Source organism: Suricata suricatta, chromosome 13, assembly GCF_006229205.1.
Source record: "Suricata suricatta isolate VVHF042 chromosome 13, meerkat_22Aug2017_6uvM2_HiC, whole genome shotgun sequence".
In the NCBI taxonomy this organism is placed as follows: Eukaryota; Metazoa; Chordata; class Mammalia; order Carnivora; family Herpestidae; genus Suricata; species Suricata suricatta.
Genome location: NC_043712.1, coordinates 17,412,107 through 17,437,693, shown reverse-complemented (window position 1 = coordinate 17,437,693; position 25,587 = coordinate 17,412,107). Strand labels below are relative to the sequence as shown.

Here is a 25,587-nt window from a genome sequence, read left to right as displayed (position 1 = left end):
TACACCTATAAATTCAATGAAATTGGAATCAAAATCCCAACAGGCATTTTAAAAAATGAAACTTTAAATTCACATGGAAGAGCTCAGGGGTCTTTTGAAGGAGAAAACCAAAGCATAGAGTGGACTTGTAGCATAAATCAAGACTTTTATAAAACTCTGGATATGAAGACAAAGTGCTATTGACAAGGTGATTAAAAAAATAGACCAATGAAACAAGATTACCCAGAAACAAACTTATCTAAGTATGGAATGATATATGGCAGATGTGGTACTGCAGTTCAGTAGCAAGAGGATTAACTATTACATAAATAATGCTGGACAAATGACTCATTCTGTATTTGAGGGGGAAACAATCATTACCACACATCACTTTAAAAATTATTCATGATTAAAGCCATACATGTGAAAATAAAAACCTTAAAACTATTCAAAATAAATAGAAGTGACTATGCTATGACCTTGGCAGAAAGAAACATTTATTCACCAAGATATAAAAAGCACAAATCATGAAGGAGAGGCCTTAAAAATTGTATTCAACAAGGCAGCATAAACCGAATAAAAGAAAGAGGAGACTTAGAAATAGTATTTGCAGTACCTTTAATTGTAAAGTATTAGTATGCAGTGCATATAAATATACTTACATAGCAATAGAGAAAAAGAAAAAAGAGCACAATTTGAAACATGCAAAAGTGATGAACAAGCGAGTAACAGAGCTGGAAACCTACATGGTCAACAAGCACATGAAATGATACTCAGCCTTGTTAGTAATCAGGGAAAGGCAAAATGAAGCAGTAATTAAATGTCATTTAATATCCACCAGATTGGCAAAAAATGTTTGGCAGAATTAAGTGCTGACACAGACCTGGAACATTCAGAAGTCTGTTGTAGACAACAGACTTAATTGGTATAATCATTTGGGAGAATAACTTGGCCATATCTACAAAGTTGAAGATGCAATTAATTACCTTTAGCCTAGAGATCCCACTTTAGATTTCTTTCAGAAAACTCTTGTACTATGTGCAAAGGAAAATGGATGCAATGTTTAAAGTAACATTATTGGAAATAGCAAACAAAAAGGATTAATGATAGCAATAATAAGATATCCACCAAGAAAAGAACGGTCAAATAAAGTGTGGTATATCCATACAATATAATACTTCTGTCAGTGAAAATAATGAGTTAGACCTACACATATCAATGTGTATGATATTGATAAATAGGGTATTAAAACATTTATGAAATTTAAAGTATGCAAAACAGTGCATCAGTATAAAGATATTCATGATAGAGAAATGGGATAGGAGAGAGCACACAGGTGGGCTGAGAACAAATACACAAAATAGTACATTTTATTTCTCTTTACAACAAAAATAAGAGATGAAGAAAATATGACAGTTTTATAATTTGACAAACCTGGGTAGTGAGCCTAAGGTTTGGTTTTTTTTTTATACTGTTCTCTATACTTTTCTAAATAACTGATACAATTTCTTGTTAAAACAGTAGTAATAGTATGTATAAAGTTCCTTGGCACGTCATCTCAGGCTCAGTAAGTGACTCTTCCTTCACTTCCCATTCTTGGCTGGTAGTTGGTGTACAAAGTGCCTTCTGACTCTCGGCCCAGGGCAAAACTGAGTACTTGGGTTCTTCCTGAGCCAGAGGCATCCTAGATGGTCCCCACCCCCCCTCACCATGTCTTTCAGCTCAGACAATCTGGGTGGTGGATCCTGAACTACACCCATTCTCAGTGCAGAATTCTAACTGCTGAGGCAGCTTCCAGCTGGTGGAAAACCTCATGACAGACACAAAACTACAGTTTTCAGTAAATTAGGAATATGTATTGCAGAGTTGACCATATTTCTTCCAAGATTTCCATTTCATAGAGAGATGAAATGGCTCATGGTAGCAGTAGTGTTTAAGGGAATGTTTGTATTTCTCCTAACTTCTACAACTTTCCAAGTGGCCTTTGTATGTAGTTCAAAACTAGGTCTTTTAACTTTTCTGCATTATTTTCTCTGTTCATAATAGCTACCACTTCCAGAAAGTGCTGTTTGGAGATGGAGTTAGATAGACCTGGCTCAAGTCCCCGCCCCCAAAGCAGTGTCTCTGTGGGCAGTAGATCAACCTTCCTAAATATGACTTTCAACAGCTGAAAAGGGAGATACTAATGATTATCTAAGGAAATGTTGCTTTGATTCAATGAGGTGATTCATAGAAAATACTAAGCATAGTAACAGGTATATGATAAACAGGCAACAAATGGAAATGACAATTGCTGTTATTATTCCAGAGGAAGGTGTTTCAAAGAAGCATGACACAGTTTGGAAAGACAGAATATGACCAGTAAATGCTATGATATGGAAACAATAGGGGTCAACAAAGAGTAATCAAGAGGCTTCAGAGAGTGTTTCCTGGAAGCAGCAAAATGGGATACTTGCATAGTGCAATGAGGCTTTCGGTCCCTCTTTTCTGCTAATGCACTTTTAAGTTTCTCATTTCATCTTTGCATGGGTACGGGACAAGAGTCCTATATCCTGATTAGAACGTAGAAAAACAGACCTGAAGAAGTGAAGTGACTCCTCTGTAGATTTCAGATGTGTTTTCATGGACCAGTCATGTGTGATATGAACTATATACCAACACTTTATGAAATATGCATTTTTGTCAAAAGCTAGGTCAGATGGTGCTTAGCCTCCTTATGGATATTTATGTCCACACTAATATTTTAAGATCATGATTTCATAATCTGGCAATAGCCTATAACTAAATTTTACTGTAAGACTGGGCCCTAGAGGTACTTGACCAGGTCATTTGGTAGAGCATGCAGCTCTTGACCTCCAGCTTACCGTTTTGAGCCCCATGTTCAAGGTGGGAATCAATTAAAAGTAAAATTGTTAAAAAAATAAAAATAAAAGAGATTGGGCTCCTGATCTTATACACATTACCATCAATATGACATTTCTGAGGAGGATACTGAAATATCATACCAATTAGAAATGCCACTATCTGTTTATAATTGCCAGAAAGGCAAACCTAAGGCTGAAATGTCACTTGAGAGGTTCGTGAAAGAATGATGGCTAAATGTTAAAAAAAAATTTTTTTTTACAAAAGATGTCATACAAAGGATGCATAAAATAACCCCTCAAAAGTAACCAAGCAATCTCATCCCATTTCAAGACTGCAATTTATTAGCTGGACACATGAAATTAATCTGAGATGCAGTTTGAAATTGACCATTAACTACAAATGAGATTTTAGCTTTTAAAAAAGTAAATAAATGACACTAAGAATTCTATGAAATAGATCAGAAGTGATGAAATTATCACGTTTCAGACGAAGTGGTAACCTTTTCATTCCAAGCAAAGCGTAAATAGGGAGTTTGGGGCTTGGCAGTATGGCCCCCCACACTGCTTTAAGTAAGATTTTGAACTGGAGAGTGAGTGGCTTTGGATCTCAGAATATTCTGATGGTGTGGCAGTCCTGGAGAAGGGAGATACCACAGGCTGGTTCAGGTGTCAAGGCTGAGATGTTGGGAGCAGAAGGGATCACACCGGAAGCTTTGGGGGTGGGGAAAAGGGACAGAGGCTTAAAGTCTGCATGGATGTGGGAGGCCCAGGATAAGAAGGAGTTTAAGTGACAGCATAAAACTTTCCAGATGGTTTTAGGAGCAGCTAAAGGGAACAATTTTACATCAATGTCCCACTTGTAGACCAACCACAAAATAGGTCCTAACCTCCAGCAGAGCCTTCAAAGGCCACTAGCTTGTCCCTCTGTAAGTATTCTATCCTACCTAGGTTCTTAAGAAAAGAGCCCTCAGTTGGCATTAATTTTGACTTCAACGTGAACAAAATGTAGTTTTATCACAAGGATTCTTTAGTGGGAAAACATAATGTTTTTAATAGCAGTGGTACTGTTCCCCTTTCCCTGCCTTTTCAGCAAAGGAGTGACTTGGGCTTCTCTTTTCCTATCTGGAAACTTGGGATAACAGACCCTCCTTCAAAGAGCTGCTGTCAGGTTTCTAAGAGATAATGATACATGGGCCACACACACACACACACACACACACACACACACACACACACTGGGAAGAAGGAGACTTATCAAGGTCTCCCAATCAATCAGATGTGGGATGTCTTCTGTGTGATGCTAGTGGGTGAGAAGGAGGGGTGAGTGGAAGTTACCGGGAGACAGATTTTGCCCTGGGGTAAGACAAACCTTTGGGATCCAGAATTTTTGTGAGTTAGAATAGCCACATGGAGGGAGAACAACACTGAGGGTGTTGTTTTCCACTAAGCTGTGGCACGTACAATATGTGGGTCTCCCTAACAGAGGTTACATGTGCTTCTCTGCCGCTCCATCCCTTCTACTAATGAGAGTACAGCATAACTCCAATGAAAGAGAACATTGATAAATAAGCATTAATAGTAATGGGTTAATATTTGTTAACCACCAGAGGCTGGGCTTTATATATATTTTCACATTCAATCTGTAAGAAAATGCTGTGAGGTCAGGTTTATGACTAACTCAAAATTGGCTCAGAGCAGTGAAGCACCTGCCTGTGACTTCTCAGCTAGTAAGTGATGAAGCCAGGATAGAAACACATGTTTGCTTGCCTCAGACTTGTGTTTATTGAGAAGGAGGAGGAGGAAGGGGGGGCAGGGAGGGCAACCTAGAGGGGAGGTGGAAAACATTCACAAATATTAGCAGAGTACCTTAAATATTATCAGCCATAAATCATTTGTGACACACACTACAAGGAAAAACACAACGTAGAGAAGTACTTTTCACTCTCCTGTTTTCCACAGAAGTGTTCCATCTGCTCCGGACAGTGACCATATGCCCCCAGTGGCCTGAGATGTAGCCTAAAGGAAATTTCTTTTATTATTTCATAGCACAGCCATATTTGTTTACTATAAAACATGCCTCCATATTTTAGAGGAAAATGAATATACAGTAGAATGCATGTTTTCTTTATCTTGTGCCTCCAGGTATTTGCTGGGAAAACCACGCTCCCCAACACTATGATATTTCGGTTTTAGAAGCACCACCAGAAAAAGTATAGTTTTGCTAATCTAGGGGTGGATAAAATACCTGTAATACTTTTTTTTTAAAAAAGGAAGAAAGAAAGCCCTTATCAACATAGGAGCATTCCAGAAGCTTACAAGGCAACAGATATTCATACATTCATACATATAATATCTCAAGACTTGTATGCGTTTTACCACCTAACTTTCATTGACAGAACACCAATGGAATCCCCAGGGACTTCTGGTCTACCCTCAATATTGCTTTCTGCTCTAACCCTGCCAAAACAAAGTCTTTTTGTGTACCATGTCCAACATTCTCAGGAAGGCTATATTCCTCACCAGAGTCCTTCAATGCTGATAAACTCATACTCATCGTGTTGAGAGTTGGGAGACATTGTCTGTCCATTGCCTCTGCACCTGTTATCTTACTGGTCTTATCCAAACAGCCCCAGACCTAACAGCAGCTGAAACAACAGATGGGCAGGAGAACTTGAGATTTTTTGACATCATCCTTTTGTTTATGAAATCCCACCCCCCAACTCTGGAATCTGATAGGAATTCTCTTCATTATCCTTTTGTGAGATTTTATTCCCATGACACTTTTTTTATTCTTAAAAAGTAAATAATTGATGCAGAGGGAGATAAAAAGAGGAATAACCTCGCCCTTTGAAAATGGTCAAAAAGGAAATGGGGGTGGTGATTTGGGCATGTGAAATTGACATAAATGTATCTTTGCCTCGGAGGATAATTGGCAGTAGCCAGGTTTGATGGCAGGGTGAATTCAAGCAGGGAGCTGAGAGGGGCTAATGAAGGGGAGGGAGGAAATCTGGTAATAAGGTTGAGTGTGAGGAAGTCGGAAGAGGCATTGCACTGGGAGGTCTGGAGAGCAGAGGAGCAATGCAGGCTAGGCAAATTGAGAATCTGCAGGCACCAGTGCCTGGAATTGCAATTTCAGGACAGAATCCCCCATTGCAAGGGATGAGATTATTAAAATAGGTCTAACCTAGAGATTAGGGAAGCAGAATGCAGGATATTGTTTAGTAGCATCTGATTGTAAGCAAGTTGATTAACCTCTCTATGCCTCAGATTTATCATCTGTAAAATAAACATGAAAATACTAGTACACATGTAGGGCTGCTTTGATTCTCAAATGAGAAAATACACAGAACGTGTGTAGCCCCAAGCCTGACAGTCAGTTAATGGATGCTGCTATTGTTGCTATTTTCATCAAGAGTGAGACACCTGGAGAGGAGCAGGAGGTGGGGAGAAGGGCAGTCCCTGGATGTGCAGTGTAAGGAAGGGGCTTGCTCATATGTAATGGGGTTGTTTTCAATTCCTTAAATGTGGGGAAAAGAGCAGAGAGTGCCCACAGAATCTGGCATGATACTTTCCCAACTCTGTCTGCTTATCCCATTTAGTTTTCCTAGATGACATTTTCCCAAACACCCTCATTTTGGGCCACATACCATTCGATTCTTATCCACCAGGGTTATTATGAAGGTTAAATTAAAGATAAGAGAAGTACCTAGTAATATTCACAGTCATCTGTCCATTGGTACTAGTGATTATTGCCGTACATTCCGGTGTGGTCTGTCCTGCGTTAGCAAGTGTCTTTATCACAGCAGATGATAAAAATTATTGGATAACTTAATGTGCATGTGATTTCAAAAGCAAACAAGACTGACAGAATCTACTCAAGGGGGTCCATTTTGTCTGCCACAGGATTGCGTCTGTATAGCTGGTAATCTTCACTGATAGTCTCCATTGTTTTCCAGGGATCTCAGTCTTGGCAGAGTGTACCAGTACTGGGTCATCACCATTTCGGGAAGTGAAGAGAGCGAGCCATCACCTGCTGCCATATACACCCACGGAAGTGGCTACTGTGGCGACGGCATTATCCAGAAGTAAGTAGATCTGATTAACGAAAGGGGAAGGAGGGATGCTAATCAGGCCAAGAGATGGTGAGGGTGCCACATGGAAGAGCTTATGGGATACTCCTCAGTGTGTGAGCTGTGAGTTACCAGCAATGCCCAGCAGTCTGTCCATTGGTCTGCACTTAGCTTGCTGGCCTCCAAAGAAAAGCAGTGATTCTTTTTGGAACACATCTATTTCTCAAATAAGTAATACAGTGTATGATTCTGACAGAGCTGCCGTCATGCACATACTACAGCATGATCTTCTTCATAATTGTTTTATGTGTACTGTAAGGATTCTATTTGTCTTTTCCATCCCAGCCCACGTTCAGCTAACAGGACACAATACATCCAGGTCAAAACACTTTTATATTCTTTGCTGGCTACCATTTAAATTTGTCAAAGCCTGTGTATTTGTTTGTCATTTCTGTTGCAACATGTTATAGTAACAGTTTACAAAATGGATTAAAGGCTCATTAGAATAACAAAGCATCCTAACTGGCTATACTGCTGAAACCATACATAGTAAACACTACTCCAGAATGAATATTGAATATGAATATAAATAAGTACAGGGAGCCAAAAAAGTCAGAAAGTGTAAGGACTCCACATGTGCAGCCAAAAAGGAAAAGTGTGAATAGAAAATATAAAGCTGCATGTCTACACCATGGATTTTATTGGGTCATCAGTGCATTTGTCCCCTTGTCCACATGGCGAGGTATTGCACAACTGTGAAATGGGGGCAAGAATCCATCGAGAGTCCTGCATTGTTTAAAACATTTTTCAAAAAAAAAAAAAAGTAAACCTTAGAGTTTTTTCTTCCAAACTTAGCACAAAAAAATGTTTTCTGGCACAAAATCGAATAGTTTTGTCCCCAGAGGTGAAAAAGTGACCAGAAATCATTCATAGTTAAGTTTCTTATTGTTAAAATTGTGCTCCTTATTGCTAACATTGTTGCAAGTTATACTATTGCTAAGAGACTTTTAAAACTATCGGCAGATTTAATAATAGACATCACACGTGGAGAGGGCAAACAAGCTCTTGGCAAAATCCCATCTTTAAAAGGCGCTGTTGGGTGTCCCATAATATCTGTGCAATGTGAAATTGCAGTGACTGTTTCTGTAGGGGGAGGGGCGCTGTAAAGAGAGTTTGTTTCACAGTTGGATGAAACCGCTGATGTGCAGACCATGAATCAGAGGTGTGGTACATATATGAAAGAGAAGTACTAGATGACTCTTTCTTTCAGTTCATCATTGACTCTAGTGCCAGAGGGGAAGAGCAATTTAATTTGGTACCGATCATCTTGTGGCGTGTAATGTAAATTGGAAACCTTCTTTGGGATGAAAGGACCAGCCAGGCTAGCAAGAATAACACAGTTGTGCAAGTAAAGCATTTGCACATGAATACCCGTCCACATAGATATCAGTTATTGGCCAGCAGTTTGCTTTCTAGTCATGACTTCCCATTGAAGGAAATATTGAATGTTGCGTATATGATCAGATGAAAGCCGGTGAGTTACATCTTTTCAACGTGCTATGCAGAAAGAAAGTATGTCCAAGTTTCAACTACCCCCACAGACTGAAGTCTATGGGCTATTACAAGAAAGGTACTAATTCAAGTTTTTGGAATAAAAGAAAATGATGCTTTATTTTAATGTAGACACTGCTAAGGCCAGTAACGATTATTTCCACAATTTCAAGTGGCTTGCTGAAATGATGTATCTCAGGGGTATATATCCATGTCTTAAATGTCCTGTAGCTATAATTTCAAAGCATGAATTATCAAGGTTTTAATATTAAAGAGATAACATAAGGATTTTTAAGTGTTGAATTATGGTACAAACCATCTGATTGCCAAGAATTTGACTCATCAAGCATAGAAGATAAAGCTCCTCATTGGTCAGAGAATGAAACTGCTGATGTGCTGTCCTGTGCACTTAAAATTCTATCCAAAGACACCAACCAAACATGAAGATATAGTTTCCAGTGCTTAATGTAACACAACTGGGGAAAGCGAAGCCGTTCACTGTTCTCTCCCACATTAAGACATCAACCTCTCCCTCTTGACACAGCTGTTGTCTGATGGAGTCCTGAGCAACTGAGCAAGGCAGCCTCCAGGGAGATTGCCCCATCATTTGTGGGTCTAAGATTGAGCTGCATATCAAGACCATCCAGGAAACACTTGCGGTCATTGCTGACAACCCATAATTGTGATTTGGGATTTTCTAATTTATCATGAAGAATAAAAAAAGAAACTCACCAGATGTAGAACCTGACCTACAACCCAATCTGTCCATTTTGGAGCCAGATATAGATGTATTGGTAAAACACTGCAAACAGTATCATTCTTCTTGCTGATCTAAAACTATTATTATTATTACTACTATCATCTTATTACATTAATAAAAGTAGTACTTTTCATACAGTTTTTTAAGTATTTTTACTAGAATTGGTATGCTACACAAACATCAAATACTTACTAAGTTACCTACAGGTACCCAAATAGTTGTTGACATGATTTGGAGAAAACTGAATGCAATTGATACATGGTTCCCTAGGCAAAAATAAATAGAAACTCTGAGAAGAAGGAGGAATGTCATCTTAGCTAATTGGATTTTTCATAGCATGATACAAGCAAATTCACTATATATTTAAAGGGATTTGCAAAGTTTTCAGATAGACTAAACACTTCATGAGGCCCCTAATGGATGAAAGCACTCAATGAATATAATGATAATATTCATAAATATTTATTGAGCCTCCACTATGCACAAGCGTTGTGCATATTACACTATTACCTTTGCATGAACAGCAACCATATGAAATAAGTTCTATTACATACTTTACAAAAGAGACAACTCATGTACAAAGATTCAAGTGGCTTTCTCAACCTTATACACCCAGGAAAGGGCAGAACCAAGATGGGAACCCAGGATACGTGTTCTCATTGGGATTCACCATTGCCTAACCTTGTAACCAGTAGCCCTGCAGAACTCACAAGTAAAGAAGTAGCTATGTGCTCTCTGCTGTACCCCAGGCACTGTGCCTGGCATTGCAGGGCTAGGATGACAAAAACTGTCACTTCCTGTCACATCTGAAAGCTCAGTATAGGCAGAGGTGGTCAGTTTGACAAGTGCTATCATAGATGGAGCCTGGAGTCTTTGGACATAGAGACGGCCATCCACTCCAGCTTGGGAGGTCAGAGGAGGTTTCTCAGAAACTATCTAATGAGAGATCTGTCATGCCTGGAAGATATTTGTGGTGACACCTAATGTTTTGCTTAAACCAAGAGAACATACTGTATGGGTGGTAAGGGAAGACGGGTTAGATGTGTTCTTTGTGGCTTTGGGAAACCAGCCCAGGTTAAAAAAAAATCTTTCCCTAGATAACCCATGAAATAGCTAAGAAGCACAAGGCCATCACCAATTTCCAGCATTCAAGATTCATTGGCAGCGACTGGCAATATGGGCCCAGCTTGGATATGGACTTCCCTTCTCCCTGGCTCCTGGGTTTGCAGATAGGAGAGGACTTGAGTGCCTCCTCAGCAATTAGTGCAATGGCCCAGCCATCCTAAGGATTGATTGCAAGGCACCATTCTGCTACTCTGACGCCTCCTAAAAGCAACAAACATTTTCCAGTGTTAATTGCCCGGGTGAAAGGAAAAGTCCGAGGCCTCTCCCATGCTGTGACAGGTCCCAGCTGGTCTCTGGGGAGGGAGGGACAGCTACCACACACTCTGCAGAGACCTCCCAGGACTAAGTGGGAATGGGATCCGTGATTCCCCAAGCATTCTACTATGTGTCATGCACCATGCCAACCATGTGGAGTTATGTTTTGCTCTTGCACCAGCTCTAAGGAGCAGGTCTAAGGATCTCCATTTGTACCTGTGGGAAAATGGAGACTCACCATCTGGAAGAGTGCTGTCCAGTGGGTTTTTCTCCAGTGATGGAAATATATTCTGTGCTGGCCAGTCCAGGGGCCACCAGCTACTTACTATGTCCAGCTCTCAAGGACTTGAAACATAGTTATGGTGACTGAGGAATGGAATATAGTCTTAATTGATTTAAATGGTCAAATAGAGATTAGGTGCCTTGTCTGTGATCATATGGCTGGTTTGGAACAAGGGGCTCTAGACCCAAGTTTTCTGTTTCTTAACAGATAGGGATTTTCCAGGTAGTGGTAATCCATCCAGTCCTTCAGCTCTTACTCTTCCTTCCAATCCAGAAAGCATTGCTCATTTTCTGTTCATCCCAATCTCTGCAGAATCACCCCTAGATGATAGAAAGTACTCCCCCAAAACCCACAAAATACCCCCAAAACAAGAGGAGGCACTTCTGTTTCCCAGTAGCATAGTTCCAAGTAGCATAGTTCCTTGGAGTTCCTGACACCATGAAACGACATACCCAATGGAGAGAGCAACACTTTCTGGCGAAAGGAAGACCAGACTCAAGCATGTAAATGGAAAAAAATCTTTAAGTTCATTGGGGGAGAAGTGTGGGGAGGGGGGCAAGTTAAGTCATGGTGAAGAACAGTGCTAATATTTCAGAAGCTCAGAAATTTCTTTCAAATCCATCATTTCAAAATGGCATTGAGATCTCCCAGACACAGAGGAGCAAGTTATGTTCATTTATTCATTCATCCGTTCATCCATTTCTTGCTTCCATCTGACTTAAATAACAAAATCTTAGAGGATGAGTTTGAGGCAGGAGCTCTGCTTTGTCATGGGAAGTCCAAAGTTAGGCCAATGTAATAGGATCCTACAAATGTATATCTTTACACATCTCATTTTGAAGATGGAGAAATGGAGACTCAGACAGGGCAAGGGACTTGGCCTGAGGCCTCTTGGGAAGTTCATGGCCAGGGGAGGGACTCTCCCATGTTTAGCTTCTGAAGCTGCTCTGACAGATTTCTCTTCTGTACCTGGTCTGCAGAAGCCAAGGGGAAGAGTGTGATGACATGAATAAGCTCAATGGGGACGGCTGCTCCCTTTTCTGCCGAAAGGAGGACTCCTTCAATTGCATTGGTAAGTCTTTGTCATTTCCTTGGGTTTAGCTGAAGAGAAGGACTGTGTGGAATAGTGAATTCAGTAACACCAATAGTTATAACTAATGGTGATTTACTCCTTTGCATTGCAAATACTTGCTGAATACCTTCTGTGGGCCAGACCTTGTTTTAGGCACCAGGGAATACAGCAATGGGAAGCAAACAAAAATGGGCATCTGCCCCATGGAGCTCATGTTCCGTTGGATGACAGCAGTCGGTGATGGCAACTCTTTTTCAGTCTCACTTCACCTTACATTCATCATAGCCCTTCTTCACACCAACTCTCCAGGATGGTTATTAGTATAGATTTTTAAGGCTTTTGTTCTCACATTAGAGATGAGAAAAACCAAAAGCCAGAGACATTATAAACCTTGTCCAGAGTCACACGAGTTAGAAGTGATTGAAGACAGAACCCGGGCTTCAACCTGATTCTGTCTGATGCTTAAGCACATGCTCAGCTCATTTTGCAGCACAACCTCCAGCCAAGATCTAGGAACCATCGCTGTCCCCTCTGCACACTTAGAACCTTGGGCAGTCTCTCTGACTCGAGGGTGGAGGAATAGCAGACCAGCCTGTGTTTAGAAAGCAAACGTCCTTTTCCCACCTTTACTGAGTCAGATGGGAAATTTGTTTTCCTCTGGCTTCTCTAGGAGTCTGGCTGATCTTGTTGTTACAGCCCCACTTGGGAGGCCCCGGCCAGCCCAGGGCTGGTAAACAGCGAGGGGCTAGGGGGCAGGGATGGAATTTTGAGCTGGCTCAGATGAGATCATACTTCCTTTAAGATGCAAATCGATACCTGAAGATCAAAGGTCCCCCAGCTAATCCCCTGGGCTGGAGGTGAAAACTAATCACAATTCATTTGCAAGTACAAAAGACAGAGGTGCTCTATCTGAAGAGGGAAGGGGCAGCTACTGAGGGGATGAAAACATTGGTGGGAAGATTTCTCACTGAAAGGCAATTTTCTAGAAAGACTAAAGGGAAGGAAATGTCATTGGGTCCTCACATTTGCAGTGCATTACAAGGACGCATTTAGACCTTCCTTCTCCCCAGAGATTGTGAGCACTCTTCACCACGTGTCATTCACCCTTATTCCATTCTCAATACACACTGATTGAGCACCTACTGTTTTCTTGGCACTAGATAGAGGCTCAGCAACACAGTAAGAAGTGTTCCACAGCTCCCCGTGGATGGGAGCAAGGAAGAGAGGGAGGAAGGAAAAACAGGAGAATTTCCAGGCAGGACCTTAAGTTTTTAAATGACAGGAGGTTGTTTTTCTGTCCTCTGTTGATCTGAGTATGGTCCATGGCAAAAACTCGATGTTAGCCTAGTGGTATGGTGGAAGGAGCCTGGGCTGAAAATTAGAAAGTCCTCACTGTGCCAAGAACTTGCTGCATGACAAGCACTGGCCAAGTTGCTTCTCTAGTCTGGGCCTCAGTTTACTTGGTGTAAACTTGAAAGGATTGGATTAGGTGGTTTTTATGGGCCTTCCTTTCCCTTGACTTGTGTGATTTCCAAAGTGTATGACTATTTCCCATACCTGTGAGCTACTTGCCTTTGCTGCCATCCTTGCGACACTCAGCATCACTCTCCGGTCATGCTGGGAAATATCAACCTATGTGACTTACACGAAGGCATCAGGTAACTCAAATGTTTCTGGGAGGAAGGTAGGATGTGATGTGAGGGTAGGATATGGTACCCTAGAATAGATGCTTGGGTGGCCCTGACACCCATGTTGTAGGTTGCTTTAGCACTGTGCAGAAATAAACAAAAGCAAGAAAGCCTCCTGCAAGTAGACATGCAACGTCCATGGAAGGGGTCTGCAGGCTGCAGGCCATGGGGCAGAACTGGCCTTCTGCCTATATTTGTAAGTAAGGTCTTACTGGAACATGACATACTCATTACTTTACGTGTTGTCGAGGGCTGCTTTCTGGCTACAAATGATTGAACAGTTGCATCAGAGATCCTACGGTCTAAAGGGCCTAAAATATTTACTCATTTGGCCTTTTACAGACCTTTGCTAACCCCTGGCTCATGCATTTGAAGTCTTTTATACTCTTGGTTATTGGAGCCTGGTGCAGAGAGGAGGTGCAAATCAGGACATTGTTTGCCATTTCTAAGAAAAATAACTGAATTTTAAGCAGACAGTGGTGGGGTCTGGGAGACTCTTAGAAATAGCACTGGACAATGAGTCTAGTCCTTGGGTGCCTAACCCCCTCAGGCCTAACTTCCCTGCCTATACTTTAGCCAGAATGACTGTTTTGGACTAGGCCTGCACTATGTTAACTGGGATGCTTAAGAGGAAAGAGGTGAGGGCAAGGGATGTACCAAGAAGGTGAGACTTGGACCCTTATAGATCCATTTTTTAATATGCTGTTGTTTTCTACTAGATTCTGAGTATTGTGCCAGTGATGGTGATTTTTAATGAGCATCTATTATATACCAAGCATGTTTCAAAGTCTTATTTTTGTAACAATCCTTTATGGTCTTGCTTTCACAAAAGAGGAAGCTGAAGCGTGCAGAGGTCAACTAACGATATGCAGTTCAATGGTAGAATCAGGACTCAAACCCAGATAGTCTGACCCAGACTATGGCGAGCTATCTGCAAAAACAGAAAGGTAGCTCTTGGTCTTGTAGGACTTTCAGGGTAAATGAGGAATACAGTGTTTTAGAACAATTCCTTTAGTGAATTAACAGGCTGGAATATGAAATTGTCAGTGGTGTGGACAGTGTCCAGGGAAGAGTATTTGTTACTGGTTATGTTCAGTATGGTGTGTATTAGAGGAGGGACCTCACCTACACCCTCACCCTCACCAATTAGAATTCCATTATAGAGGCTCAGTGAGACATAGGACATTCTAGGAATTAAGGAGTCTATCCAGAAATCCCAAGAACTACATTCCAAGGAGAAACTCCATGCCTTTGAGTCTAGAAAACCATCTTCCCTTCAGAATAGCTGAAGAATAGACACTGAATCTTCGGCTCTCACCAGATCCAGCTCCAGTGAGTCAGAGAAATGGCAGTGCGGTGTGGGAGGCTTTGCTGAAGTGGACTGCTGTCATCATCATATTTGTCAAGGCAGTGGTCAAGTGAACAGGCCTGAATGAGACTCACTTGGGCTCTCATACCATGGCTTAGACATGTGACCTTAGTTAAACATCAGTGTCCTCATCTGGTAAATGGTAAAAGTCTTGGGACTCCTCTGTGGAAGATATTTATCAATAATTTGGGATACTTTTATCTGGATCTCCTTCTTAGATTTAGGAAATAACTCTCCTTGATATAATAATAATGAGGCAGAGCCAGAGCCCTCTATAAAAGTTGAAAATCCAAAAGTCTCAGTCCCCCAGTCCCCTTTAGAGCTTGAGTGTGGGCACAAGACCTACACGTTCCCTTGGTCAGACACACCAATGCAAGGCATGGAGTCAGAAGCTAGTGGTGATAGGACACAGGGACATTGCAGAAGCCCTTTTGATAAGGATGGCTTGAACTCATGTGTTTCCAAAGTACCAGTGACAGCATGTAGCATTAGTGCCACCGTGACTCCGTTCTGGTGTTTTCCCAAGACCGGTCCTGGGACGTAATCTTGAGCTTAGAATTGGACTTCAGAGAATGCAGGACTGGCTCTCCAGCCTTCCCAGAGAGTGTTCTACTAGAACTATCCAATATTCTCTGAATAGATTTTGTTTTCTTGCTTTGCTTAAGTTAGCCAACATTGCTTGGTGGTCACTTAGAATCCTGACTGTAAAGTGTTGTCAAAAGATACTGTGGAGTTTAACCCCATTCCTAGCAAGTTGGATGTGCTGGATGTGTGTTAACTGTTATTTATCTCTGTGCTTGGTGGGGGGGTGGGTATCAGCATCATCTGCCGTTTATGAGCAACCATTAGGTGGTATGTCCCGGTCATGCATTTTTCTTTAGTGTGAGCCAATGGGAGGACTCTGATATCCAGATGAGAGATCTAAGAGCCATTATGATATCTTGACCTGCCCAATGTACTAGGGCTCGTAGAGGTGTGATCCCATGTCAACTTGAGTAGATAGCCTCCACTTTTTCTTCTCCACTACACTGCCCACCCCATCTGAATGAATGACTTCCCTTTTCCCTTCCTTCCTTTCTTCCCTCCCTCCTGGTCCTTCTTCTTTCCTTTATTTTCTTCTTCTTTATTATTCTTTTTTTTGTCACCAACCATTTAGCAGGGCTAGTGTTTTCCCTGGGTTTGGTAACACCAGCGTAAGGGTGGGTGACAGATTTATGGTGGCATTTCCCATTCACTTTTCAGAAGCCCACACATCCGGAAGTATTCCCAAGGTGCCAATGTGTTATTATGCAACACCCTGGGACTTCCCTTTCCCACCCCAGTGCCCTCATCCTCCACATAATAAGTTGCTTGTTAAAAGGAACACCACCCACAAGACCTCTTAGGCAATGCAGGCTACATCCCCAGCAATGTGGAAATTATCTTGTGCTTTCCCCCACCCCTTTTTTAACAAACATAACATATACCAGGCCTTAGGTTTCAGTTAAAAAATGTGGTATCAGCAAGATGATAACCCCCCACCCCCAAACAGGCACTGGCTGGAGGCATTGTTCAGCAGCTCCAGGAATGCTGCTCAGAGAGCACTGAGTCGTAAACTACAGAAAGGCTGCTGATAAAAGCTGAAGGAGGGAAGGTAATGGTCAAATTAGACAAACTGTGAAGCATCCCCCAAAGAGACTCCACGTAGTGATCCCTCTCAAGCCAGTGCTGGAAGGAGGTACCTCCTGAGAGGACATACAGCCTTTTACAGGAGGTGCCACTGTGCAGGGTTCCTAGTGCCCCATTTTGATTTACCGCCCTGTGTCGTCCAAGATGACTGGGCTCAGGGATCCACTTGGACGTGAGGGCCTGGGCCACAGCTTGGGATCCTGGAGCCTCAGTTTTCCCCTCTGTGACATGAGAGGGATCGGGCTGCAGGCTCTTGGGCTTTATTCCCTGCTTGGCACTGAGGCATCCTCAGTGTGTCAGGCATCTATTTAAGGCCTCTGAGGTGGGGCGCCTGGGTGGCTTCATCAGTTGAGCATCCGACTTTGGCTCAGGTCGTGATCTCACAGTTCCTGAGTTCGAGCCCCACGTCAGGCTCTATGCTGACAGCTCAGAGCCTGGAGCCTGCTTCAGATTCTGTCTCGCTCTCTCAAAAATGAATAAACATTAATAAGTAATAATAATTAAAAAAATAAGGCCTCTGAGGCTTCAAATCCTGCTTGATGCCAAAATACAGTTAGGAAAACAAAGCAGATGGCCCCCCATGTTGTCTTTCTCAGACATACATATGTGCCCTGTGTATCTCTTTTTCTCAATTCTTCACAACTCCTCCCTCCCCACCATTCCCTGCCGTAGCAGGACGGTGTCCTTGGTCCCTGTCATAGCGTCTCCAGTCCTGTCCAGGGCCAGTAACTCAATTATCTGTCAGGCAGCTGAGAGGGAGGAGGGGGCACCAATCCTCCTACCCACTGGCCCCTGGGAGGGGTGGGGGCACAGAGCCTTGTGGCACTTCTGTCAGGCTGCCCTGGCCCGCTCTGAGCCAAGGCGAGAAAGGAAAACAAGAAGATGAATCGCCATGTCTTCTTGGTGGATGTTCTGATGAGACTTTAGCACAACAGTGACTAAAAAGAAAAACAGCATCTGGCTGGGGGGAGGGGGAATGGAAGGGGGAGGAAGAATGGACTCTGCTGGGAGTTGCATTTATTATCATCTTTCTTTCTAACCAAGTGAAACCATAAGACGATCTACCTCTCACCTTAAAAAAAACGAAAATTAAAAAAACAAAATATACCATCTCCTGGATGCATGTATGACTTCAGACTTCCCTCTATGGGAAACATTGTAACTTTCACCAAAATACCTTCCTGAAATAAAGCATCTTGTCCCTGGGCTTAAAGACATAGCTTCACAAGAAGAGAAGAGAAATATTAGCAGCAATTGCAGTGCTGGTGGGGAGGATGGTGACCTGTCAGCTAGGCTGAATGACACGCTTAGCACTGGTGTGATGGTGCATGGCACAGTGAGACGTAAGAACATAGACTCTGGGGGAGCCCGGGTGGCTCAGTCTGTTGAGTGTCTGACTCTTGATTTCAGCTCGGGTCATGATCCCAGGGTTGTGGGATCAAGCCCTGTGTCAGGTTCTGTGATGAGTGTGGAGCCTGCTTAAGATCCTCTCCCTCTTCCTCTGCTCCTTTTCCCCTGCTCACTAGCTCTCTGTGTCTCTCAAAAAGTTTTAATGTTTATTTATTTTTGAGAGAGTGAGAGCGCACATGAGCAGGGGAGGCGCAGAGAGAGAGGGAGACACAGAATCTGAAGCAGGCTCCAGGCTCTGAGCTGTCAGCACAGAGCTCAATGTGGGGCTTTATCTCACAAGCCATGAGATCATGACCTGAGCTGAAGGCAGACGCTTAACTGACTGAGCTACCCAGAGTGCCCCTCCCCCCCTCAAATTAAACAAAACAAAACAAAATAAAACAAAGAACAGCAATTCTGGGTGACAAGGCTGGCCCAGACACTTGTAACCCACTCCTCAGTTTTCTCATCAGTAAAACATATTAGTAATAGATTCTAACTCTTACCAGTTGTTTTGAGGATGACACAAAGTTATATGTGTAAAGCATTTTGAAACAGTGGCCTCTGGTAAGTGTTAATATATGCATTTACTGGTATTGTATTATTATTGTTACTAATACCAATAATTCAGAAGTTATATCAATCCACCCAGGAATCCTGTAAGATAAATAATGTTATCATCCCAGTTTTATAGAGGACATCATCTGAGATTAAGAGAGGTTAAGTAACTTGTCCAAAGTCTCACAGCTAGAAATAGCAGAGGTATGGTTCACAGTCCCTGGGCAGGAATTACACACCAAACCATGAAGTCATTTCATTTAACAGGCACCCAGTTGTACCGGCTTCTGTGCTAAGAACCTTTTTCTCAATTTCATATTTTCCCATCAATTCTCTGCACAGTCAGACTAATATTGCCCATTCTGCTGATGAGGAAACTGAGGTGCTGAGAGTTTTAGTGGCCTGTCCTAAGTCCTACAGCCAGGGAGATCAAGAAAAGTGACTTCAGACCCCATCCGCCTGCCTCTAGAGACCACATCTAGTATCCAGATGAGCTCCCGCAAAACTAGTAGATGGCCTCTCTTTTCCACTCTTTCTGTTTTGGTGCCCTTGGCTCACAGCAGGAATGAAAATGAATGCATTGGTCCTTCTGTTCCTTTTTCATGAGTCATGAAATCTACAACTTTCAGTTATTATCACCCTATAAACATTCCACGGCATAAACCTCTGCCCCCAACATAGGGCCCTCCTGTGTTTCAGGCTGTATTTTCATTTTTAACAACTCACCCTCCACTGACAGTAGCCACATTGTTTTTGAGCTTAGGAGGACTTTGACGCTTAATCCTGTTGTCAGGACAATCTGGCAGACACAGAGGGGCCTGAATTCACATGTCTCTTGGTTGTAATTACTACCTGGGTCATCCTGGGCTTCTCCCATGCTCTCTCCGAGTCTCTTCTCTCTGGAAAATGGGCATAATTATAACTCCACAGTCCTGTTTAGAGGAAGATGGACATGATGTCTGTCGGGTTTTAGCACAGTGCATGGCAGTTAGGTGATACCCACCATGTCCGTTAATGCCACTTCCCCTTCCTCACTCCCATGTCAGTTGTGACTGATACAAAGGCCTCCAGTCCATCCCAGGCAGAAGTGTTTCAGAGCCTGATCCTGCTGGAAAAATGCGGAGGTCCCTTGTACAAAGTGATTGAGGCCCCTTGATCTCAGCTTCCCCAGCTATCAGGTGATGGCGTGAGCTACATGAGCTCCCAGGGCCCTTTCAACTCTGACTTCCAGAATTTAAATCCCAGATCATTATTGTTTTTAAACTGTGCATTTTAAAAGAAATGAGGGCTTGGGGAGGAGAAAGGAATTCCTTTAACCCACAGGGTCAAAGGGGGTCACTGAGGGGACAAAGGAGCAGGAAAAGGAGGCGATGGGGCGGAAGGCTGCCAAGAGGGGCAGGACTGAAGATCTGAAGTCCTCAACCGGGAGGTCTGATGGATGCATTCAAACACCCAAGTCAAGTCAGCACCAGTTAGGATCAAGCTTGCCATCCAGCCTCAGACCTCGGCCTGCTACCTCCTTCGGAAACCCGGGAGGCCTACCCCACAGAGAGGCCAGGCTGGAATGAAAAGAAACAGGAGGCTCTGACGCCAGAAGGGAGGAATTCTAGCCCTCAGCCCAGGTCAGCTTCCTGACTCGCAGGGAGGGGTCAGGCTCAGAAGGACTTGGAGCTCGCCTGAATTTGAGGAATCAAGACCACACTTTGATGTGTGCCTTTGAAAGGCAGCCTGACTCCAAGGCAGGTGAATCTCTGTAGCCAAGAACAAGGGTTTCTTTATGGCATTGAAAGTGACCAGAGACCCGCCTGCACGGACACGCGCCTTGCTGCGCATCCATGCGATTGTGACTGAGGTAGCCTGGGAGATGCAGAGGCCTAGGGGGGACCAGGTGTCGGGGAGGGGGGATTTTCCTAGCTGCTGGCTCCCTGTTCTTTCTTGGGGACCATGTCCTGTTGGAAGAGACATTTAATATTCATGAGCTGTGATCTCCACTTGAAGGGAGTGCCCTGGGGGAAATTGAAATATTAAGCAAGTGAGGGATATAGACCTAATTGTATCCTCCTTTTCTTTTTGGACAGAGAAATAATGTGCTTAAAATAAAATGATGGATGGGCAGTCGGGATTGTGTGAAAAGCCCAGTGTTGTAGCCTGCAGAATAAATCAGCTAACTCAGGCAGTCAGAACCAGGCGGAAAATGGTGCCAGCTGGCTGCTGGGTCACTTTATGTCATTCAGCCACACTTATCTTGCTGCCTGCTGTGTGCCCAGCCCGGTGCTAGTGGTAGAAAGACAAGGAAGCAGTGAGAAGGCAGGCCATGGAAACGACACCAATAATGGTCTGAATGTAATTGTTGAAAATGCCAGTAGTAAGTGGATGTACTTAGAGGTGTGTGAGTGGAGGGGGCTCCTTTACACTGAGGAGTCAGGGACGGCCTCCTTGAGGACACCTACATATGAGCCCAGACTGGAAGGTCAAATAAGGAGCAGACAAATTAGGGAGATGTGGAGCACAGTGACAGGGTGAGGATTGCGAGAAGCTCAGAATATTAAAGCCTTAGGGCAGGAAAGAGCTGGAGAAGGCATCAGAGAAAGGCGGCATACCCAGAAGGGAGTGAAGGAGGGAGATGAGGCTGGAGCCTTGCAAACTCTAATCCTTGAGGTCCCTAAAGACCTCAGTGAGGCTCTTGCCTCTGGTGTGACATTCTGTGCCAAGCCCTGTGCTCAGCACCGTAGGCTTGCCTGTCTATGCATGCTTGCACAGACCAGGGGTCAGCACACCTCTGCCGTTGGCCAGACTCCATCTGCTGCCCATTAGAGTACATACAGTTTCATTGAAACCCCCTGTGCTCCTTGGTGTAGGGATTTGCCAATACAAAGACAGAGTTGAGGAGTTCCAACAGAGACCTTATAGGGCCCACAGAGCCGAAACACTGATTGTCTGGCCCTATACAGAAAAAATTGCCAACGAACCACTTTGCTAGATGGATAGTATATAGGTGGGTAAGAGAACAGCTACTTAGGAAGATCAAGGAGTGTGAGAGATGAAGAGGAGACAGTATCCATCTTGTCCTTGGGCCTGTCGAAGTGTAGCTGTAATTGTATTGGCTCCCCCACATTTTCCCATTGCACATCAGGCTCTCTTCCCCATCGTGGAAGAAGTATCCTGTCCAGCCCTGAGCTCCCAGCATTGAGCTGGAGCCCGTCATTAACGGACTCTGTGGCAGAAAAGAGTGCCCAGTGAGGCCCAAACTGCTCACCACCTAAAGGCAGAGCCCTGGCTCCCCCTAGGGCTGTGGAAGGGAGAGAACCTATTACCATGGCCTCATTTGAAACCCACAGCACACCGCACCCCCCCCCAACAAGGCATTATTATCACCACTTTCCAGATGACACAAGAAAGCCCCCAAATGTTCAAGTGACTTTGGAGAAAGTGACCTTCATTCAAGAAATATTTATTGAGCTGGAAAAACACCATGAGGGGACACAGACCTTAGGGAGCTCTGCATCCCATGCCACAGGCTGGTGGCCACACAGCACAGGGCACTTAACCCGTATACCCTCCCCCTCCTCTTGATTTCCATGAGGCTGCAAGAAGGCAGGGGCCATCACTCCCCTTTTACACAAGGAGAAATTGAGGCCCAGGGAGATGAAGTGACTTGTCCAAAGTAGGGGATTATTAACCAGCAAAGTCAGGATTTGAACCAAGATCCACCCAGCTCCACAAATAGGGGAGTCTTGGCCTCCTCCAGTATACCAGACTTTCAGGACAAGTAGGAGCAGTAAGATATGTTTGTATATTTCCATTCTTCTTCCCACCATCATCCCAGACAGTACATTACAGTAGAAATAGCTCATGATTAATTTGATTAATTTCATTAATTGAATGCTTTTTCCCTATTAAATCCTTTGATTAATTGCATTGACCCTATGTGGTAGTTTTAATATCATGGTAAGATGTCTGGATAAGAAGACAGCACAGAGATGTTAAGTAATTTGCTCAAGGCTTCCAGGAAGGGATTCCAGCCCTGAAAGTCTGGCTCCGAAGCCCACAGGCTAAACTATTAATTTGCACTACCTCTTGATCATTAAGGTTATCTAATAAAATGTGTCCTCTCAAGAGCTGTAAAGGCCTGCCTGCAAACACATAATGAGAAGGGGTAACAATGCTCTGAAGAAAAAAGTCTTCACATAACAAAAGGATCCTAGGGTCTCTTTAAGAAACACTGTCTCAAGTGTTTGTTTACAGATCATTAAATACTTAACAGAGGGAGAAACTAAAAGGGACTTTCTCTTGGCTGCTACTGATTAAGTACCAAGAACTTAAGATAAGGCAAATCTGAAATGACAATAATTTTTAAGGGATTGCGTTTTCAATTTTCATTTGCCAAACAAAGATAAAATGCTGGTTGTCTGCAGCCCTGCTCACCAGAGCTAAAGTTGCCTTCTCTCCCCACCAGGCACAGCCACAGGGGGCCTGCAAAGATAGCTGGGAGCAAATGAGACCAGCCTCACCCTAGTTTTTGTCTCTACTAAGCACCCGTGACATGCAAAGCTCTGTGCTAGGTAGGATGCAGACAGGAGTGACAAGTGGCAGCAGAAATTCTTCATTGGAGGACCTCAGAAGACCTTGTCATTAAGGATGTGCAGGGGCTGGTGGGAGGGGACCGCAGGAGGAATTACAAAGCCCTGGATGTGGGGGGTGAATCTGTGACCACATCCCGAACACCTGGGCTCAGTAAGAGCAGGTGTAGAACTCTGCTGCTACAAAGGCCCAGAATGAGGTTTCCTATGGGGGGAGTCCAGTGAGTAAACTGGTTCCAAAGAAAGCTTTGGGGAGTCACCAAGATGAGCGGGCGTCTGAGTGTGGTCCTGCAACAAGGAGCAGTTTCTGGGCAGAAGCGTGATGTGCTAGGGAGCAGTGTTGTAAGATCAATCTCCACCCGCTGGGATGCTCTTCAAGGGCCCTCGAAGTACTTCTCTTGGCAAACTGATCTGAAGAGAAATCAGAGTGATTTTGGCTTTCAACACCAGTCAGAAACCCAGGCCACATCATCCATAAGATTCAACTACACTTTCAACTGCCTTTGGCAGGGCTAGTAAAAGTCCTGGCTGGAGCTGGTCCCTCAGTTCAGGAATCCAGAACCACGCATATAACTTGAGTTCAGCCTCATTACCCATGAGAGGGCCACACAAGCATCTTAACCCCCTCCACTTCCCCATTTGTCTTTGTGCCTTCTGCCAAGAAAACCCCTGAATGGAGAAAGACACAGACACACACAAACACACAGACTCACAGAGAGAGAGAGAGGGGGGGGGGGGAGGGAGAGGGAAGCCAGTTGACCTGACCCACTGACCCAAAAGCGCAGAGGACCACTTCTCTGCTCAGGGCTAGGTCCACCAAATATCTTTTTCTATCTGTGCTGAGTGCTGTTCTTTACTTCACAGGGTAGGTATTTCATTCTTTTATGAACTTATTCATCACAGCTTTGTTGAGCGCCTCTTAACGTGTCATGTCCATGGTAGGCACTAAATCTGCTGTGCTTGGGGTGGTTGGCTCCTGTCCTTCAGAAAGGGTTCAATAAATATTGATTACTATTGCTATTAATAATCTAGTTCTTACAAGTAGCAAATGCCCTCTCCCTGAAAGAGATTAAGCAGAAACTTAAGCATCTTTCCTCACGAAAGTCAGGAGGGGGATTTTATTAAATAGCTTGATTGCATAGACATATTTTAGTGTATTTCTCACTTAACTTATCTGGCTCTTTCTTGAAATTTTGAAACTTCCAGGACCTCTGAAGTGTAGCCTTTTCCAGTTTTTCTTAACCCCTCTGGCCATCCCTACACAGATAGATCTTTCTCCCCGTCCCTTAAACTATTAGAGCTCTCCAAAGTTCTAGAAGGAGCTCTCCTGGTGCTACCCTCTCTCCAAGCTCATCATTCAACAAAGATCCCCAAATTTCCATCTTCAATCTGGGCTTTTTTCTTGACCTATGCATGGACTTGTATACCTGGTTGTTCTAATTGGATGCCCCAAAGGCACTCAAATTCAGCACATCTGATAGTAAGCAGATGAATTTCCTCCCCAGACTGTCTGCAACTCCTGTTTTTCTCAGTTGCAACTGGTGACGCCTCTCGCTGACCAGACATTTAAACTAGAAGCTTGGGAAACATCCTCAACTCTTCCCTCTCAGTCATTCCCCTCATCCAGACAAATCAATCCCTCCTCCCTCTCCCTGATTTCCTTGCTCTACCTGATTCCTTTCCAGCTCCTGCCTGGACTTTTGCAAGAGAATGCGCACAGGTCCCAGGATCCGTCTGGGCTTGCCCTCACCCATTCTCTCCCGTGTAGTGAGAGCAAGCTTCCTAAAACACAAATATCATTTTGCCACTCTCCATCTGAAGCATCAGGTGGCTCCCCATTGCCCTTGATATGAATCTAAATCCCTTCCTATGGCTTGCAAGGTCTGAACTGGGCATTTGCACTTCATGTTCCAACATTTTTTGTGCTTTATCTCTTGGGCTGTTTCCAGGACTCTTCCTGGAATGTATCCGCACCCCCAGTCCTAGGACCGCTCAGATTCAGCCCCCCCCCCCCGCATGTTACCTCCCAAGGGAAGCAGAGAGGCCATGTGCTTGGTGATGGGAGTCCCTCCTCTCTGCTCCCACGGCGTCTTGCACCTCAGGACAAAATGCTTTGCGGTCAGTAATGGACTCACCAGACACAGAGCCCTGGGAATGCAAGATCCAGCATCAGTCATCAGTCTCCCCAGCATTCAGTCCCAGACCTGCAAATAATTGGCAGCTCAGTAAATACAGAATAAAGGAGTGGAGGAAGGATGTGTTTCTTAAGAGACAGCTTTATTTTTCAGGCTGCAATGTGTGGTAGCACACTGTGGGTCTTCAGAGGCAGGCAAAGCCCAGGTTGAATCACAGGCTTTTTTCTGCCTTCTCGGGGTC

At 43.7% G+C, this 25,587-nt stretch overlaps 1 protein-coding gene across 1 annotated transcript in view; it reads left to right on the top strand.

Moving 5' to 3' along the window:
* The window catches only part of PAPPA (pappalysin 1), a gene marked incomplete at its 5' end in the record, with an annotated part of 251,587 nt that overhangs the window by 100,947 nt on the left and 125,053 nt on the right, over positions 1-25,587 (top strand). The window contains 2 exons of the mRNA XM_029919628.1: positions 6,800-6,928; positions 11,868-11,959. Of these exons, the coding sequence (XP_029775488.1) occupies positions 6,800-6,928; positions 11,868-11,959 (221 nt within the window). The remainder of the gene's footprint in view (positions 1-6,799; positions 6,929-11,867; positions 11,960-25,587) is intronic.